The 21,337-nt window shown below is 41.0% G+C and overlaps 1 protein-coding gene across 2 annotated transcripts; it reads right to left on the bottom strand.

Moving 5' to 3' along the window:
* Positions 1-5,067: 5,067 nt before the first annotated feature.
* Positions 5,068-19,784, bottom strand: LOC309708762 (sarcalumenin). Of its 2 annotated transcripts, none has more exons than XM_082537052.1 (8): positions 19,704-19,784; positions 12,729-13,670; positions 10,797-10,889; positions 9,980-10,075; positions 8,325-8,441; positions 7,547-7,780; positions 6,810-7,159; positions 5,068-6,357 (listed from the first exon to the last, which is right to left on the bottom strand). In XM_082537052.1, exons 1-8 carry the CDS (start codon positions 19,759-19,761, stop codon positions 5,857-5,859), a joined length of 2,391 nt encoding a protein of 796 aa, XP_082393178.1. In that variant the 5' UTR covers positions 19,762-19,784; the 3' UTR covers positions 5,068-5,856. The 2 variants fall into 2 exon arrangements, with proteins under 2 accessions (XP_082393178.1, XP_082393179.1); XM_082537053.1 differs by having other exon boundaries at positions 10,797-10,886.
* Positions 19,785-21,337: the final 1,553 nt, after the last annotated feature.

The following is a 21,337-nucleotide window of genomic DNA, read 5'->3' as shown; positions in this document are numbered from 1 at the left end:
TCAAAACTGTTGCAAATAACAACACCGACAGCGTGTAACATCTTAATGCTTTTCTTCTACCTCCTCTGTAGAAAACCAGAAGCTCCAAAAGCAGAAAACGTTCCCGGTTTTAAAAAGTCGCAAAACGTGTGCAAGTCGTCAGCCACAAACCTCCTCCACTTTCCAAAAAGCTCCCAAACTTTTATCCCAGGCCGTATTTCCTGCGTTTGGAGAGGAGACCCAGTTAAGAGTCTCTAGATATTTGGAACTGAGGCTGGATTTCCTCCCCTCGCGTTCCCTTAGAGCAAAGAAGGCGAAAATCCCCAGAGCAATACAGAAAACCCTTGGATCTCCTCGGTGGGATTAAAAAAAACCCACCCACCAAACAGCGGTGACTTCTAATCTCAAGCAATTCCTTAGGTCTGGATAGTGCTAGTTTTCGCTGGCATGTGTGTGTCCAACAAACACAACACTGTGCGCTCTGGCTGTGGTGCGTCCTCTTCCGTCCGTCGTTGGTGCCACCCTTTCTCTCCCCCCTCCTGATAAAGCTCTCTGCTGGAGTTGGTGTGGTGGATATAAACACATACAGGTTTGTGGCTGCTTTCGCGGTCTTATCCAGGCGAACGTGGTATCTCCTCTCCTGCAGCTTCCAGGGGTCTTCGCTGTGACTGAAATCCTCGCCCCAGCTGGTGTGCTGGTTGTGACCGAGGAGCCTGTAAAGCAAACCACAGTTTAAAAAACATAGTTTCCGGTCTTGCTTTTCAAGAAACGCAAAGACAGTAAAACATTTTTCACCCCCCCCCTCCAAAAAAAACTTCACCTCGCTGCTCTGTAAAGGATAGTGACTCCGAAAAAAACACGGGATAGAAACAGGATCACTTAAAAACGCACGAACAACATTTTGTAAGTTAAAGTAAAAAAAAAAAAGAAGAAACGTTTAAAGCTGGGGAGGCGTGGGGGGGCAGCAGGTTTTCACAATAAAAGCAGCGCACCACTTACACCTAAATAAATATAGTACCTTAACGGTATTTTGTCCATGGCAGTGTTTGTGGCGGTTTCAGTTAAAAAACAAAACAAAAAACAATTTGCTTCTTCACAAACAGAAATATCATTTATCAAAAAAAAAACCCAGAAAGGTATGCTGTTGTTGCCTGGCCTAGTTTGCAAGTTAAGCCAGTTTTAATGTTCTTCATTAAAAGGAACCATACAAAAATGTTATAAATGTAATAGATATATAGCTACAGTAACACTTTATTACAAGTACTTGGTTTTTATGTATTTAACTGGAAAATAAGTAACTCAAATAACTAATCAAATAACATAAGTTTTCCAATATTAGTCAGCACTCACCTTAAGCTAAAAGCTAAAGTATAATTAACCTCATATCAAGGTTACAGGCAGCAACAAACCTTTTAAAAGTGATCTTAATTTACCATAATAATACGACACAATTGCCAAACCAGATTGATCACTTTAAGCTAGACTCTACCTTCCTCGATCAGTGTTTGTTGATTGGTGGTTTCCATAAATAAGTACGAAGCTTCGCTGCGTCTGGTCAGAGGGAATAACTGAATGTTTTCTGAGTGATTATCTTCACGCCTCTTCACGCGCTTAACAAGCGCTGTTAAATTAACAGTTTGTGCTTATAAAGCATTAATTACAGTAACACCCACAGAAGAACAAGATATTAATCGGCGTGGTTCCTTTTTTGTTTTGCTTGAAATATCATTTCCTGACTGTGGATATCCTGCACCACACTCCGTCATATCTGATGTGTCTGTTGACTGGAACTTCAGATGAGTCAAGTTTTCAGGTTAGAAGATCAAATATGGCAGTCTTTCCTATAATTACCATTGATTAAACCGACAGTTAATTACTTCAATGCTGGCCTTAAATAGGGGGGAATGGGTTTGACATGACGGTATGCATGTGGGACACTAAAACCCGTATTCAGTATTGGGTTATACTATAAAATACAACATTTTTTGTTCTGGTTAGACCTTGTACATCCTGTCTGATAGTAGCAGAACGTCTTACTTTGTCTTTGAAACAAATGAACTGTTCTCAGTGCTTAACTTGTGCATCCTGATCCACATCTATATTTGTAGAGTCCAGCAACCAAACTCTTCAGATTAGTCTGATGTGTAGGAAAATATGAAATCTAGCACTTTTTCCAGTTGTAAATTACTAATGTTTGCAGTGCAATCAGATCAGATCAGAATCACATTACATTCGTCTTAAGTTAAGAAGTACAGTAATGCTAAATTTGAAACCATGCTGGGCAACTGTGTAACCACAGTAGCAGGGCTTAAATTCACACCAATCAAATTGACTACAATATGTATGAATTAGGGAATTAAGGACTTTTGCAAAAGTCATTGAAAAGTGGTTCCACAACTTTGACATTTGACACAATAGCAATTATCCACGGCAAGTTTGTGGATTAATATCAAATGTATTTTTCTTATGTCTAAGGTGTGTTGACTGTCAAGGATCAGTAACGTGTGCTTTGCTATTGTGCACCACACTGTGTTCACTGCAGCTGAATCAAATAAGTGTTGAGCCACACGTGAATAAGAATATGATAAACAAGGTAATAAATGTTTATTATGCTTATTTAATGTATTTGTGAATCTTTAAAGAAGCAATAACGTTTTAACTTTGAATTGAAGCAAGTTGCCCTCTGAAGTGTGTGTGTATGGCATGTGGGTGGCGTGTGCATGCTTGTGTTCAAGAGCTTACAAGAGAGGCCTGTTTGAAGAGCTGATAAAGCTACGCTGATAAGTGTGCGCTGACACTGTGCACGGTCCCGTCTGTCAACTCAGCAAACACAGATTATGCTCAAACACAGATGAGGATGTGGAGCACATGCATAGGTGAGTTTGCACTGTACCGTAAACATGGCTGCTTTTGCATATTGACCACAGCAGGGAAATTAAGCTCTTCTAAATAGAGCTCAGTGTGAGCAGTAGGCCTGGAAGGGTGAAAATACATTTTTGTTGTTGTGACTTTTCACAGCAAGGTGCTAAAACTGCGGTGACAATCAGCATGATGTAAACGTTTACCTTTAAATATATCCCACTTTTGAAAAGCCTAAAATAAAGACATTCTTAGCCTCGCTATTGTCATATGGCAAAGTCAGTCCATTAATCTGCGTCACCCCACCACACTGCTCGACTCGAAATATCTCAGCAACTGCTGGATAGATTATCCTGATATTTTATAAGGAAATGTGTGGTGCTGTTGCAGTGAAGTGCACACGCAGTGATCCCCTGATTTTTCACTTCATCATCATCAAACTGTGGTCTGTCTATGCTCCACTTTTCTGTCTTTTTTCCCCCTTACCCCAAAGAGCAGATGCCTGTCCCTCTCTGACTACAGTTCCACTGAGTTCAACTTCAAGTTCACTTTATTTGTCATTCCAGCTGTATTAAAACACACTGGGATAAATTTGTGTTTCTCCCAGTCTGAGTGCAAAATTGCTAAACTGAAAACCACTCCAAACAAGATAGACTTCTACAATAAAGAGACAGTACAAGGTCATACAGTGCAACCAATGCTGGAGGTCTTCCTGTTAAAATGGACATTTTGCTCCCCACTGTTGCCAAGTATTTGCTCATATACGATTGCCTGAGTGTTGGAGTTCTTCCTCTAATATTCTATGATCTATGAACTGGCACTATACAGATAAAAATGAAGTTAAATTGATAGATAACCGTAATTTGTGTGATTCTTTGGGCTAGTATCAAATATTCCATATGACTTACCATTTAGAGTGAATGAGCCAACTTAAACTAACATATTAAACATGACAAGCATGCTTTCTTTGCATTAGTATGGTAGCAATTCCATGTTGGAACAATCACACTCAGGCGCCTAGCACGAAAAATCATTTATTTGATCTAATTCAAACAAATAGTGGTAAAAATACACTGAATCACAAGTAAACATGTACAGTGGCTTATTTCCCAGTGTCCAAACAGTCTGGAATAAAAGAAAGGCAAAAAAAATAAATAAATAAGTGAATGAACGACAAGTAACTTGAAATGTTGCTTGTATGCCACCATCTACACTAAAGATGAGTTTGTTTGGAGTGTGTTGTCGAGTCACTTTTTAAAGTAGTGTCTAAGTGGTCTAGAGCATTGCTTATTCAGCTCAGTTTCAAGGTTTCATTGTGTGCTTTTGAAGCAGCGAGACACTGTCGCTTGAATTGCCTGAATTGCCTCTTTGTTTAATTTCATTCATCGCTGAACAGATCTGCGATGTGGGCGGTGATTTAGAAAAGCCGCGCTAATTGTGTAGGCCACCATATGCCGTATTTACAGAGTGTGATCTTTTATCATTGACTCTCTACATTGTCAGACTTTTGTCCTACAACTATGAACGCATCTCATGTTGCTTGCCTGCACACTTCTGTGCTGACTGTGTAGCATTGTCTGGCACACGATTGTAGTGGGATCCATCTAAATCACTTCACATAGATATATAATCATACTCACGCACACACAAACTTTTGATTGATGAAAAATGCACTGCTTTAAAGAAATTTGAGCCTATATAAAACGATAAGCTGCTGACAAACCGTGAGAAAGCATAAAAACTGTGTCTATACCAAGTTTGTGCAGCTGTTAAACAAACTGGAAAAAACGGGCAGCTTATAAAAATACATCCAACCTATTGCTTTCTTTTCACCATCAATTAACACATTGAATGGAAGCGCCACCTGGTGTCTGTCTTCCCTCACTGCAAAGGAGGGAAGCCAGCAGCTTATAAAAAAGCTTAGTGTTTCTATTTTGCTGTGATTTGGGCTGCTGTGAGCTCACTCAGCTGCTACACGCTCAGCTATGCCTCGGATCCATAAAGCATGTATCTGGATGGATATATGTGAATAAATCTGATTGCAGTTTCTTCCTCTCGACTGACAGTCCAAAACAGCATGTTGCGAGAACTGATGCTTTTACCTTGTGTATCCCCAAAGCCTTCTAAATTTTGCAGCCGAACAACCAAATGATATGAATTATAAATCGTTTCAGTGGGAGAGATTTCGTCGGTAATGTCTTTGAAGGCTCACAAAGGAAACAGGCACGATTCCTGATTTTTGGTGTTTACTCAAAAGAAATCACACAAAACAATGACAATGAGAAACAGGCCTAAAAGAATGAGAAGAAGATTACACTTTAAAGGAAATGCCCATGTGGTCTGCAGCCGTGGTTGAGGTAACACTAGTATCAGTTTGGATGGCTGAAAAGGCCACGTGTTATTATGGGTTTTTGCATTGGATAAACAGAAAATCACCAGAGATGTTCAAATAAAAATAGTTTGTATAATGAACATTGTATAGTAAAATACAGAGTCCAGTACAGTTTACAGTAGGGTAGTGGAATTACAACTAAATGTGGTACAGGGACATTTGAAAACACAACAGGAGCACCATTCCCTCTTCCATTGTACTAATATAAACGTATTCTGATTTTAGGACATTTAACCTGGTGGATAGGTGAGTAGAGGCCATAAGAACACAGCACTGCAGATCGCACTGAATTTTCAGACATTGCACACAAAAGACGCAGCGTTTAATATCGTTGGAAGAGTAGAGTCACTGCCAGCAAATTTTCTCTGATGAAAAGCAGAGCCAATAAATAATATACAAACTTGAAAGATGTGAGATAGAATGTCTCTCAGTTTTCATTCAGATATCTTGTGAGATTATACGAGCCTAAATATTCTGTCTGCTTGGTACATCATAAAGACACAAACAAGCACTAATAAATAAACTTAAGTACTTCTGATTCGGGTCTTCCAGTTTCTCTAGTTCGTGGTACATTTCTCTGTCTTCCCAGCCACCATCTGCCTCCTCCTGCACCCTTCTCCTCCATCTCACTGTCTCCTCCAGCGGTTTTTGGGCTTCTCCTCACATGCAGGGCCCTCACAGGTACCAGGGAGGGGAGGCGGCGGTGTTGTTGCAGCTTTCGCAGGGGCGGGTGCATCTGTCCTCTTGCTAACGCTGCCGAGCAGAGCCGGGAGCTCGTGTGAAATGGCTTTCTCGAGCTTCTCCAGCAGGCAGCCTCCAGTCCAGCTGCAGTGATAGGAGAGCTGCTTGAAGTTGGAAATCGGGTTGACCCCGAAGAAGTCCTGGTAGGCCTCCTTGTCTGGCAGGTCGAATTTGCTGACATTGGTCTTAGCCAGAATGGACTTGAAGATGTAATACTTGTCGGGGTCATTGACAATGTCTTGGAACACCTCATGGGGGTCACCAAACCAGCCCAGCTTATCGTAGTAGGTCTGGAGGTAGCGATCCACCAGCAGAGTGTGGATGCGCACACGGATGGCGTGCTGCCGAATGAATGCGATCTTGTTCTCCATCTGATTTTCAATCACCTGCAAGGGAGGAGGAAGAGAAACGAGAGAGAGCGGGTGATACAAAACAGATAAAAGGACCAAACCGAAACAATGAATTATAGATTACTAGCACGAACGTGTGCTTTGATTGCAATGATACCATCATGAAGTCCAGTAGTACTGAACCAACAAGTAGACTTCTGAAAAAGTCTGAAAGCTCATACCCAACATCAGTCCACTTAATATGACATATGTACTGCTCTCAGTAAAACACAACCTCCTCTCTGTAATCACACTGGTTTAAGCTGTATTTCGGTAATTCTTTTGCATCTGTGCTGCCACACTTCTCACTTAAAAGATTTGCTGCTACTTTTTGCTTCCAGTGTTTCAAAAGCCCCCACTTCTACTCCAGCATCCACCTGAAAGCTAATTCCAGTTTAATCCTGCTTATTAAACTAATGAGTCAACAAAAACTGCTGTAGAAGTTGCACCTGGTTGAGGTCCTCCAGCAGTGAGATCTCCTCCTTCATAAACAGCTCCCGGCTGGTGTCTGGAGCATAGGCGTAAGGCCAGAAGGAGCTGACGTACACTCGAGGAGGTTCGGTGACATTGATGAGCGGTGCCATGCTCCAGAAAAGGGCTCCGTAGACCCTCATCAGGTTCTGGGTCGAGAGGCTGTCTGCCTTGTTGAGGATGAGGCGGATCTGTGATTCACGGCCCTTCATCTGCCGAAAGAGCATCTCCAGCTCACCTCCCACATCCAGTTTAGTAGGATCAAAGACCAGGAAGATGAGATCAGCCCGATCAATGAACCACTGGCACACCTCATTGTATGGGTATCCTGAAGGAAAAAGAGGACAATTTATGTGTGTTTTAGAGTCAGAAAGCTTCAAGGAAACCTCTCATTGCACCCAGAAGATAAACCAATCAGCATGCTTTTTATTAACAGCTATTCTTTGTTTTCTGTGAAAGGCTTACTTAAAAAAAATCATAAAAAACAAATAACTAACAGAAAATATAGGTTTAATAAAGAGTGTAGATATCCGATAGTGCTGTATACTGATTTAATCCAACTCTCTCTATAAACCAGTGTGGAAATGTCATTGTAGTGGATCACCCCAGTAATACCAGCCTGCAGTTAAATTTTACATGTCTAATTAGAGAATTAGAACAAAAACATTAAATATTTCATCAACTGCTGCACTAATAGAAGAAATGTGACCATCACCTCTTTCCTGCTGCTTTCGGTTTTCAATGATGCCCGGTGTGTCGACTATGGTGACCCTCTCCAGCAGCTTGTGTGGCATCTCAATGCCGACCAGTCGCTCCAGAAAGTTCTGGCCGAACTTCTCTAGAGGCGAGAAAGGCCTCGAGCTATCTGCCGCCATGACGATGCCCTCTACACTCCGAAACTTCTCGCCGTGCATTATGACAGTGTACTCGGAGGTAGTGGGTTCAGCACCTGTTGAAATGATGGAAAAGGAAATGCTTTATTAATTTGATTAATTAATTTGTAATAATAACTTGTTAATGCAAAATAACTCCAACATATAATTTTAGTACTAAAACAAAATGCTTGTCTAATGTTTAATGACTGTAAAAATAAACTATTGTTTAAATGTTTAACTAAACTTTGAGCCTTATTTGTAAAATGTTTCTAGACAAATGTGTTCTTAACATGTTTAAAAGAAGGGATAAAACTTTTGGTAGATATTCAGGGTTGTTTTATTTGTGTCATACGGGCCAAAGTGGCAATGAACCTTCCTTAATAATGAAATAATATATAATATGTTATATAGTCTGAGGACGTGTTGAAACTGAAAACATCGCATCCAGGACAACATAATCCACTTTCTGGGATTTCCTCACCTGGATTATTGAGCATGCATCAAGCTATTATTATTACTATTAATACTATTCTGTTTATTTACACTGTTACGTTATAGCTTCAAGTCAAGATGAAGCTGTCACTGACAAACTAACAATCATGCTGTATCTGTATGAACCTGTGTAGAGTTGCTGGGGGGTGCCATGAAGACCCAGCAGATAGTTGATCATAGAGGACTTGCCAACGCTCCAGGGTCCCAGAAACAAAACCATGGGCTTGGATGTGACCTCGCCCTCTGAGTATGTGAGAGCCAGACATAAAAAAGAAGGATGAAGAAAAAAGGAACAAAGACATAGACAAAGAAGTCATTAAACACATCAAACCCTCCTCTTTCTTGTTTTTGAAAAACTTAAACTATGCTACTGTTTAACTACTGTTTTTTTTTAAAAACATCTTTCCCTCCTCGGGTGCTTACTAGAGCTAATCCTGGTTTTTGTCATTTTTCAGGCTTGCTTCCAGAACAAAATGACTGGCTGTGCTTCAGAAGCTAGTGAGGGTGACCTCTGCCTTTACAGCTTGCTAGCATCACCCTTTGAAAAAACCACTTCAACATATTGATATATTGATATATGTTGAAGTGTCAAAACTCATCACTAAGGGTACAGGAAAGGTCACCAAATGTTCTCTTTTTTGGGGAAAGAGTTAACAGTAAATCCACAGCTGCAGCCATCCTGCTCATGTCACCACACCACACACTGGTTGTTTGGTTTGCCAGTATACAGTGGGTATGCACCCCTGACACTTTAATTCAGAGCAACCCAGGTCAGCAAAGACTTTCAAGAATGCTAGAAAGTTTTGAAGGTGACCACTTAAAGTTTTGGTAAATCCCTCTGATTATTCTTTTGTGGCGTCCTTGTCTTTAAATTAAAACCTCCCGTTGGACAAAGGAAATACCAAAATGAATGGGGACATTTAATTCAAAGCACATTTATTCTCCCCTCAGAAAATAAACTTAGAAAACAAAGCATAGAATCTCTTAATATAAAAGACCTTAATGGTACACTTTGTGATATATACTCACCAATGTAAAAAATAATAATAACAATAATAAATGAAACTACCTTTGAATTGATTGTAATTGTGTACTTCCATTCTGGAACACAAGGTGTCCCAGAATCACATGGCACAGTGTGAAGTCTTGATCCTGCTCCTTAGCATAAATACTCCATGCCCTGAAGTGCTATGGAACAAAGTTGCAGTGCTCCTGGCCCACACAATGTTCCCTTTAAATTTCAGCAGACAGAGTCCTTATTGTGCTTCTCTGTGTGCCTGGTTTGATTAATGTCACATCTTGGCTTCATATTCATTTATAATTATGACTTTATTTGTACTTCAGTGTTGCTGTGCTGTTCCATTTCGTTAAACCAGGCACTGTGTACATGTGAACTGATAAAGGAATGTGGGTAGGGTGTGCTGCTTTGGTTTTACACACCACAGTAAACGGCTGGAAAAGCAATGTGTTGAAGTCGTGTCGTACGCTTTCTGTTTCTTTTGACAAGTTACCAGAACTGTGGCTTCTGACTGACATTCACAGCAACAGTATTTCTGTGACAGGGAAGCATGTGAAATTCTGATTTCTAACGGCCTGAAATTAAGAGTGAACTTTATAACACAAGAGGCCGCTGCTGAAGTTAAAAATAGACGTGAAGAGATCATGACCAACAGTTTCTTCCCATGTTGCTAATGTGGACCTGTAAAACCTGTTTGTGACTGTACAGACAAACTGTTAGTGCTTTGGTAAGGGCAGTTAAACTCCGCAGGAAGCTAAATCACCTGTGACTTCATGCTGCCTGAGCTCATTGTACTTGAAGGCTTGCTCTACTGGCTTGACGGCCTTGTGGTAGATGTTCAGCAGCGTCTTCACGGCACCTGGAGGGGAGTAAAGGAAAGACAACCTGGACAGTTGGGATGGTTATGTAAAAGAGCATTACGAATGCTCTTACTACCCTTACTGACGACACCAATTGCTCCTGCTGTATGTGATGAATCGGCTTCTTAAAGTTTACTGAATGGATCTGAGGTGATTAGGGGCTGGCTTTGCTCAGCTCTTTGGCCTCACTGCAACAAAACAATCTAGCTCAACAGAACAGAGGGGCTTTTTGTGCCGGGGACAGAGTTAGGCATTTTCACTGATTAATCACCTTCCCTTAAGACACGTCTGCGCACACACGCGCACACACGCACACACACACACACACACACACACACACACACACACACACACACACACACTCTTTCATACTGTACACACATGCTCACATAAAGGCCTCAGGACCCAGACATCGGGAAGCAATTTTCAGAATAGTTTCTGCAGAAAAAAAACTCCAAAATTGTTTCAAACTTCCTTTCATATGCATGCAGAAAAGCATCTGTTTTTTTTTTCCACTGACAAAGTAGCTGTAAACATTCTCCTGCATTTTTTCAGTACATGACTCCAGGTGTTATTTCTGCAGCAAAAGTCTGAAAGATGTTTGAAACAGTGTGCAGCGTAGCAAATGCGCTCACTGAAGAACCAGCTTTTTATTGAGAGGATGTGTTTTATGGGAGTTTTAAAGAGGGGGCTTCTTAACCGCCGCTGTTCCTTCCTTACCTGAGAACTCTGCTGACGGTTCAGCAGACGCCAGTCGCAGCGTATCCTCAATGTGGGAACGGTTCCTCAGTGCCACGCTTAATGTCTCTCCTTCTGTGCATTTAAATTGGAAGAACCAACTGTTTCGGTTAACACGTGACAATTAACATGGAAAAACAGGCACACGGTGACAGCAAGTAATCGAATTTTATCTGTGAAAAATATACACAACTGCTGACATGGTGGGAAAACAAACGTGGACTCAATGTAAAATGTCCTAAATTGTTATGTCATGCTGTTATATATCTATCTGTCTATTCCTTTCCACAGCTACTCCCGGCTGTTTATTTCTGTACCAGAGATTGTTTCTGATTCCTCTTTAACTACACACAGTGTCATATTCTGGGGATTTGGCATGTGAACAAAAGAAAGAGAGAAGCCGGATACCATAGACCTTTGCTGTCATTTCATGACCTGTCTCAGTTAAATGCCCAGTGACACAAATATCTCATTACCAAACAGAATTTATGTCATAAGGCACATTTTATATACACAAAACACAAAACACAATGTCTTTATTAAAGTTGCGACAGACCAATAAGCTGCCAAATAAGCAAATTGCACATTACAGCGTTTGTAAAGCTTGGGTTGTTTTCATTTATCAATAGATTCTTTTCTGGGTGCTCCACCGAACATTTCCAAAGGGTAAGCATGAAATGTTCCAGTGAGGCGTTCTTTGTATGAAGACTTAAAGTTTAGTAACCGGAAGCTTTGATTGACAGGTGGTTGTTACCAGAAACTTTTAAAGCAGTTTTAATGTAATTATCCGACTGGCTTGCTGTGTGGCCAGCAACCCACAGAGTCTGTGGAATATTTCGGTTTTGCAGTCATGTGACTGCTAACCATGTGAGAGTAACTTGTTTGCCATTTTAGATGTGTGACCCTGTAAGGTTAAGTGAATAAGGTCCCAGTCAGACCATCTGGCAACCATCGGTCATGTGGGGATAATTTATATTCCCTGACCTGCAAAAACTCTCACCAACTACTATCTGACTTTCAACAACAAAACGGAAACAGAAAATGTGCCTTCAGCAACTCCCAACTATTGTGTGCATGATTTCACTTGAGAAACTGGTGCCAAAGAAGACAAAAAAAGTCACATGGATGCCATAAAACTTCAAAATACTGCTCCTCAAACCAATGGATGGTACCACAATGCCTATAGTCACCATCTACATACGATTTTAGGTCTGAAAGCTAAAAAGCTACAGCTATGAAATGACTAGAAGATCAGCTTAGCACAAAGACTGAAAACAGATATAGCTACACTGGTTATATAAAAAATTATCTCCCTAATATCACCCATAAGGTCCACTGACTAAAACCATAAATAATGTTTGTTTTATGCTTGCAAGCGAACAAAGTCTAAAAACCACATGTCGTTGCTTGCATTGGGTTCAGTTTCTCTCCCAGCTGGCTGCACTTTCATATTTAGTCTGAAAATATGAGATTTTTGTCAGGGTTCTCATCTAATATTTACAAGCAGGCAAAGATACAGGTCTTTTTCATTTAGGATTAAAAAAAGACAGCATGCACCCCACCAAACATGATGAATGAACAAATTAATGAAGTGGGATCAGAGTAAGAGATTAGAATCCCTTTAGGACTTTGCCTTCCTCTTTTATAGTAGGTGTCAACACCCGGATACCAGATAATGACATGCTTCCTTAATCACAGAAGCACCAGCTGGATGGGGACAGATTTTCTGTAACACGATCCCTCCAAGTCTACTTGCAGGTCAGAATGAAGACAAGACATTTAGCTCTGGTTTCAGCAAAAACATACAAGTCACCTTGCTCTTCTTCAAAAAACTCCCTCAAACAAATAGATTTTCTATAAAAGCTGAGCTTAAACATCTGATATACAAATCGTAGGGACATCATGTTTTTGTACCTTTGGATTTAGACTGTGAAGGCTCCTCTGGAGTCACCTCCTCCACTGCCTCTACTGTAATTTCCTCAGTTACATCCTGCACTCCTGCTTCCTCAACCGACTGTGGTGTTATCTCCTCTGTAACAGCTTCTGGGTGAACCTGTGGAGTGACTCCTGGCTCTTGTTGCTTTTCTAAAATCACTCCAGCCGGAGACTCTGCAGTGACTTCTGGTTCAGGTTCAGTCTCTAAACTATCTGCTGATACTGTTTTTGGTTCTTCTATCAGTTCTGGCTCCGTTTCCTCAGACTCAGGGTTGGTTTCAGGAACCACCTCTGGTTCCTCTTGTGATTCTGATTCGGTCAATTCGACCGCCTCCCTCTCAGCTGCATCCTCCACATCTGTATCGTCTTGCAGGACTGTTTTCACAGTTTTCATTTCTACAGAAGCTTCCTCTGTTTCTTCCTGTACGTCTTCATCTTCTGATTCCTCAGTCTCTTTAACCGCATCTTCTCCATCAGTATCCTTAGGTTCAATCCCTTCTTCCTCCTGGGATATTCCATTTTTGGCTTCTTCCTCGTCTTCCTCAGCCACAGCCAAAGTCTCCTCCTCATCTTCAGGAATAGGTGGATCATCTACTGTCTCCTCAGCTTCTTCATCTGATGTCACTTCTTCTTCATCTTCTTCTTCACTTGCTGCCACCTCGGTGGAAGAATCCTCTTGTGGTGCTTCCTCTTCCTCCTTATCCTTTGAGGAGGATGGGTCTTTTTCAGCATCTGCAGTCGATGGGGCTTTGCAGGGATGGCACACGGCCCTCTCTGGGGCTGGGGTGTCGTTGGAGGAGCTCTGGCTGGAATGCTCCTCTGATGTGTCACAGCCACAGGAAAAGAGGTCTCCCTCTGGCCGCTGGAGCTTCAGACGCATCCGAGGATCCTCATCTTGGACAGAGGAGTCTGTCAGGAGATCTGAAACGAGAGGGAAATATGATTTTACAAAAGTTTACCTTTCAGCATGACAGAAACCTTTGAAATATCTCTGACAGCAAAATTTTGTAAAGAAAGAGAAGTGATTGTTCTTGAAGTCATTGTCATCTCAGACTTTAAAAAGATGCAATGAAATGCCTCACATTTCATAGTCAAAAATCACTGTTATGCAATTCACTTCAAGTAGAGATGTACAGACAAGTCACCCTTGTTTGCTACGTCAGCGTTCGACCTGCATTCAATCAGGATGCTTGAACAGAGCAGATCACAGGTTTATCACCTCTTGGATTTCTGACTCAGATTTCAGTTCCTTGACTGGTGGAATGAAGGAATGGACTATTTAAGGCTACAAACACTGGACAGTGGCAGAGGACGCCAAACAGAAATGAATTCATGTAAGGGTACACATTTTTGCTCATGTGGTGTTTTTAATTAACATGAAATTTCTGGCCAAAAGTGTGAATGAATAAATAATTTCCTTTATTTCCTGATTTTCAAATAAATTCTATTATATTATCATTAATAAGGACAAATAGAAGCATCACTTGATTAGTACTGAATCAAAAACTGTGATGTATGCCATTCAAATCTTCTGTTTGGATGATTAGGCAGCGGAAGAAAACTGATAACCTGACAGGCTGCAGCAAGACCAGGTATATAAAAAAACAAGGACTATTTGCAACTGTAGAAGAGACCAAGAAACATGCTGTTTAACCCACACATTGCCTTTTCCCACTAAATGTTTTCTTAACTTTAAAGCCAAAGATTTGTTCAGTGATTGATGATAAAATGGTTTAAATGTTTCTCACAGGTCAATATGACATTATTAGCAGAGACTACACCAAGTTGCTCGCACCCGTTCAGGTAAACAGACATCAGCATTGTTCTACAGTTACCGTGGCGTCGAAACAATCATACCTATAAACAAGCTTCTCCCTCTACATTACACTACATACATGTGCGTGAGATACGCTTCACTACCACAGTGACCAGAGAGCACAAGGCCACGACCTCTGTTTAAATATAACTGCGTGTGAGGAGGAACGCACATTGATACAACGTGTGATGTGAGGGAGTTAAATACATGTCTACGGGTCATGTTACACGATGGGGTCAGTGTAATGGATGAAGACTAATAGCCTCAGGCAGCTGTCATGGTTATTAGATTGTCCTACGCTGATAAGTAATTTGTGATAATTTCATTTACATTTTTGCACAAAATACTTCCAACATAAATGTATTTAAATTCTACTAATTTAATCCAGTGCATGAATTATTTTGCTCGATAAACTTTCTTTGGTTAGACTCACAATCTAAAGCTTTATATTTCAGTTTCACTGTCACGGCTTACTGGGACACTTGATGAAATGAAATCATTATTACCCAAACTTGTTTCACTTGCGCTGTTCCTGTTTTGACAAGTTAAAAGGCTGCTGGGGGAAAAAACTGTAACAACAGCATAAAATCCACAACACAGGAAACTTTCTCTGTTTTGCTGTATCAGGATTGGCTAGTTCCAAACCTCTGAATCAGTGTGCACATCCAAGATTAGTTCATGAAAGAAAATCCAGATGCTGAGTGAGCCATACTATCAGGTTAGTATCAATACAGATGCCTTTCCATTTCGTCTCTGTGGGCAAAGAGTAGTGCAGCTATCGGCTACTTTCTGTCTAAAAGGTGGATGTGAAAGTAACCAGTAGCTCCCTCCTAGTCAGGTATACTTGGACTTTAAGCTTTGATTTATGTTTTCTTTACCCTATTTTAAGACCTTGAATCAAACACCACACATGAACTTTATTCACATGATGCTGCTTATCACCTCTTGGAAGCTTCATTAGCTTATCACCTACTGAGCTGCTGTCAGCATCTGTGACCAGAGAAGGTTTCTAATCCCACAGGATCCTCAGTGTTCACGAACTATAAAGGTTATAATTTAAAATGTTTTGGACACTATGTGCTGGAACTCAGTCCATTCATACAAGTGAAAACAACAAGATTTGTTTCACTGGTCCATCGCTAAACATGGCTTTAATGGACAACCTGTCCAATCCTCAGCTCTAACACACAAAAAGACAGAAAATCCCACAAACAATTCCTTTCTAAGCAGAAGAGTCTTTTGACTTTATCATACTTTCTGAGCGCGATTAGCATCAGAGAGACAGCATTTGGATGCGAAGATGCTTCCTCGCTGTTACTGAAGGCGGCTAAGTCATGCTTGTCCAGACTCTGTCATTTTGGGTGTAACAAGACTAATAAAACACATCTTGGCCAGACTTAAGTGCACGATGGGTGTCAGCAAATGAGTGACTCAAAGAGAGGGGATTAGTGAGAGGAAAAGTGAGGAGGATGTATGGTTCAGAGATTCTGATCAAGCTTGGGGGAGGTCTGGATGCCGTCCATAGACATGTTGTTACAGCATTGTCTGCATAGTAACATGAACAGCAGCAGGCGCTGCAATCCTGAGTTTAGTTAGTGAATGAAGGTTTCCAGAGTTAAATGACATTTCACACCAAGGTCATTGTTTAAAGATCATTCACTAATTATGTAATACAAAACAGATTAAATATCCGCTGTTTTTGTCATCTGATCAATTATCAAAGCGTATGTACCAAACATTTATTTGAAATCCTTGATATGCTAATTTAGTGGAAGGCTCTTTATCACACTAACTGCTGAAAGTGCATGTTTAAAGAACCTGGTATTTACATGTAGTTTTTAAACTTGCAAACATTGCAGCGACGCTGTCTGAACTTCATGCACACGCTATTCTCGAAACTGCTGGTCTCAAGATCACATCAAGCAGGGAGATCATTTTCTGCTGTGCTAGTTGCCAGCAGTGGCCAAATTAAATTAAAGTTAACATAATTAAAAATGGGAATGACGTGCCAGTGTGAAAGAAAAAAAAAAAGAGACATAGTATGTGTGAAAATAATCCCCTGTGCTTTCAGAGACACAGCTTTCCAATATAAAAAAACATTTAGAAGAAACCCAAATAAGTGTTTTTCTCATTTTTATAGCATTTTTTACAGCATAGCTGTGAGAACGGTAAAAAGGGTCTGCTGCTGGTCTGCTGTACATATTAGATGGATGTAGCCACTTTTATGATACCCATGGGTTTGTGAAGTCCTCTGCTGAAACCTCAAACTCATCATTTTGATTCAGTTTCTGAAACCAGGCTTGACGAGCAAGGGTTGCATCACCTACTCATATACACTTGATGTACAGCAGGGGTGGGCAACTCCAGGCCTCGAGGGCTGGTGTCCTGCAGGTTTTAGATGTGTCCTTGATTCAACACAGCTGATTTAGTGACCTCCTCAACACGTCTTGAAGTTCTCCAGAGGCCTGGTAATGAACTAATCATGTGATTCAGGTGTGTTGATCCAGGGTGAGATCTAAAACCTGCAGGACACCGGCCCTCGAGGCCTGGAGTTGCCCACCCCTGATGTACAGGGTAGCTATGAGCTAAAAGTTACTGTTGTTGTATTTATTTTACTTTAGATAAAAAGTGAGCATCATGAAAAAAATTTAAAAGATTTCCGACCATAAACTCATCAGCAAAGGTGGCCTCAGTCTCACAGACCAGCTGGCGACCATCTGATAGAGAAAAATGTACAGAAACCAGTCACAAACAAAGTGGAAAAAAAAAACTTTCCTTGTGATTGCTTTGGCTGCTAGCAGATTGCCTGTAGGCGATGCTGGCTGGTCTGCAAACACCTACTAACTACTAGCTGGGTGGTAGCAAAACTTCAATAAGCGTGATGCAAACTTGAAATAGAGCATATTCACCTTCAAGTAAAAGTTGTGCCTTAGTACTATAGGCTAGACGTTTTAAAAGGTTCAACTTTTACTTTGAAAGCAAATGGTCTCCATTTCCAGTTCGTATTGTGCTTTTCACAGTTTCACTACCACTTGCTTGCAAGACAAACCAGCGTCTTTCATGGAAGCTCACTGCGGAAACCTGCTACAGACAAGAGCAATCGCAAGGAGGTTTTGCAATTTTCACCATGTGATTGCCAGGAACCTCTGTCAACCACTCCCCAAATGGTCTTTTCTTTGGATACTGATGGTTAGCCACACAAATATAAAGAATGGTCTTTGTGACTGGAGCCTTACTAAGGTCATGAATACAGTGATCAGTGGTCCAGAACAAAATATATGGGATTTAGAAATAAAGCTTCTTTTGTGTTAATCTTAGCAAGCTAATGTGCTATTGTGATATTAGTATATTAAAAACAATAATTTAATAGATAATGATTTAGTTTGTAAAGCTATCAAAATCAAGGAGCAATGTGCTCCTGATCCCTGCACCGCCGGCTGCTGCAGTGGAGCCTGGGCAGACCGTGGTGTTGTGGGGATAGAGTGGGACAGGTGCCTGGGTGCTGGATGGTACAACTTTGAGACAGAAATAGTGACACAATGAGTCAGAGGGTGAAAAGAAGGAGGGATAATTCCACTCCTATTTTCAGGAAGTGTGACGCTCTTCTTCTCCATGTGATTCTCATGAGGCAGGCCTGCATCTGTGCTGCACTATTACACGCAGCCCCTGCAACAGTGTGCAGCGGCACAAAGCTCTTTTTAAAGACCAAGAACAATAAAAGCATCAGTGGTGAGATCAGTGACATGCAGCTATGTATTGCACTTTGAGCATAACAACCACAGTTATTCGCATACAGGATGGAAGGACTGTTAAATTTTGGGTCGATATGTGTGTTTTTCTTTTGTTCTTCTTCATTCGAGTCCTGACATTGGCAAATGCCATCTTATATGCTAGAAGGCCACCAGCAGTTAACAAGTACTTAAATACATCATTTAGCATCATCTTTAAACAGTTAATTAAATACAGTCATTTAACCCTCCAAAGACAGCGTGCTTTCTGTTAGCAACTCTATCACCACAGTTTATTTTCATTCACCTCGACTTTTAATGCCCCATTATGTAATTTTAAACAGCCCAACTGTTGGGCTTCTCGGCTCAGGTCTTATATTCCCTGTGCCGAGCTTCTCGTGCCTGTTTTAGAAGGAACATCCTGACTGGACAGCGCTGACTGGAATGACAGATTAGCGGCTCTGCAGAGTGGGAGTGGTGAAGCTTTATCGAGACATTAAATCAAGTACTGACTGTCTGTGCTCATGTATGACTTTATGACGAGTGAGTCACTGTATGTGACTATTTACACAGCGCAAATATGTGAGCATTTCTGAAAGAGAGATATACTGATCCCCGGCTTTGGTGACTACAGTATCTGATGACGACTTTGTGACACCTGACTACAGCAGCTTGTAGGGGCCAAAATGAAGCAATGCAAGGGCAGACAAGGGTGTTCCTGGCTTCAACTTTAGTAAAGAAATCAATTAAAAACAACTATAACGTTCTGAAACAACTTTCTCAACAAGTTTGATTAAGTGTCATGCCTATATCTGTAAATCCTTACTCGGGCACCGCACGGTGCTGTTAATGCAGATGATTTGTATTTGTATTTTCAATCACTGCGTTTACTTTGGATGCAGAAGAGAACGTGATTCTTTGGAGAATGTCCAAGTTACTCTGTCAGTGCTGTCACTGCTGTCACTGGAGGGCACAGAGAATAAGCAGCAGGCAGGACAGTTTCCATCAGCTGGAGTCACACCTCAGCCCTGACATTTCCACTTACACAACCAAAAATTCTGCACTGCACCACAGAAGCATATAGTACACACCTAAGAGTCAAACCTGAGAATGCATTCAGTTAGCAGTGACCCCATTATAGTTTCATGGCTCAAATCATGATAATAATAAATAAAGACTATTAAAAAATATTTAAAATTTCCATTTGTTGTTTGTTATCATTTCAGTTTCCAGCAAGATGTGCAAAAACCCACATGCTTAAAGACACAGGCAAAATACACCTATAGCCATCTAAATGTATTGGATCAGCTGGTCCATTTCAAACATGCCTGCTTGAATTACACACCCATCAAGCGGTTTTACAAAACTTAGACATTTTGACAAAATCCCAGCTTCAACCCTCCACCGTACCTGCAGCAGACAAGGCCAGAAGAGACAGCAAGCAGCACACAGACACCACAGACTTCATTTTGGCTGCCAGGGACCTGCCGCTCATCTCCCTCAGCTATATATACTGCTCTAGCTGAAGGTCAGAGGGCATGCCAGTGAAGGGGGGGGGGGCAGCAGCTGCACCCGTGTCAGCCATTGTGTGTCAGAGCAGCTGCCAGTTCTAATCGGGAATGTTGAGAGAAGAGGGAGACTAAGTGATCATGTTGTGCTTTGGTTTGCAGGCTGTATAAAAGCACCTCGGAAAACTGAAAAAGAAAAATTCAGAAGCTTTACATTTTAATGAGACAAGTTTTTTTTGAGTCACATTTATAGTGCAGCAGTAATGCCTTTCATTTGCTTCATTGCTTTAGCTCAGATTAAAAAACACTGAATGGATTACCATGGGTTTGGGGGCAAAAAGTAAGTGGCCACTTTATTAGGTACAGTCATGGAGGTCCTAGAAACATTCCTCTGGGATTTTGGAAACTTTTGTTTCCGAACATCGCTCTACTGGATTGATTTCTGGAGACTGTGGTGCACATTTGACTGCAGTGAACTCATTATGATGCCCAAGAAACCAGTCTGACATCATTTGAGCTCTGTGTATGGTGTTTTTCCTGTTGGTAGCAGTCATCAGATGACTGGTACACTGTGGTTAGAAAGGGATGGACACGGTTGGCATCAACAATGATTTAAACAGCACTCATTTGGTATTAAGGCGTCCAAAGTGTGCCAAGCAAATATCCCCACACCGTTTTACACCCCCACCAGATTGAGCTGCTGATAGAAGGCAAGGTGAATCCAGGGTTTCATGTTGTTTACACACAAATCCTGACTGTCATCCAGCTGACATAGACCTTGAGACTCAGACCAGGAAACATTGTTCCAATTTTCGTGAAGCTGTAACTGTAGCCTTGGTTTTCTGTTCTTACATGACAAGAGTGGGATCCAGTGTGGTCTTCTGCTACTGTAGCCCATCTGCTTCTAGGTTCAATGTGTTGTATGATCAGAGATGCTCTTCTGCATACCCTGCTTCTAACAAGTGGCTTTTCAAGTTACTGCTCTTCAAAGCAGTCTGGCCATCTTCTGACATCAATGGGGCATTTCTGCACAGAGAACTGACACTCACTGGATTTTATCCTCTGTCAAACTATCCCCTGTAAACCCTGCAGATGGTTGTGTGGCAAAATCTCAGAAATACTGAAATACTCAGACGAGCCAATCTGCCACTAATAACCAACCCCTAAAAGTTGTGTCAAAATTAATATAATTCATTTTAACTTAAACATTCAGAAAAGCCACTCAGATTCACTGACTTCCTTCAAATAGACTACAAAGCTCTTGTACACTATGCATCTTTTAATGGTGCTATAAAGTTACTTTAATAGAATGACAAATACTACTGTCCTACTACAAATACGTAGCGGACTGCATTTAAATCTGTCAAAACAAATAGTACACTACAATATTTTATCATTTTTGCACGTTGTTGCAGTGCACATGTGTATGTGCCACATCTTCTATCACCAATTTGAACTCTGCGCAGCAGTAATAGTCACTCATTATCACCACCTGGTGGGCAGAAATGGTCGTATGTATGAATAAAAGCAACCAAA

Source organism: Aulonocara stuartgranti, assembly GCF_965226115.1.
Source record: "Aulonocara stuartgranti genome assembly, chromosome: 6".
Taxonomy (NCBI): domain Eukaryota; kingdom Metazoa; phylum Chordata; class Actinopteri; order Cichliformes; family Cichlidae; genus Aulonocara; species Aulonocara stuartgranti.
The sequence above is the reverse complement of the archived record's forward strand: the minus strand, read 5'-3'. Positions and strand labels throughout refer to the sequence as shown.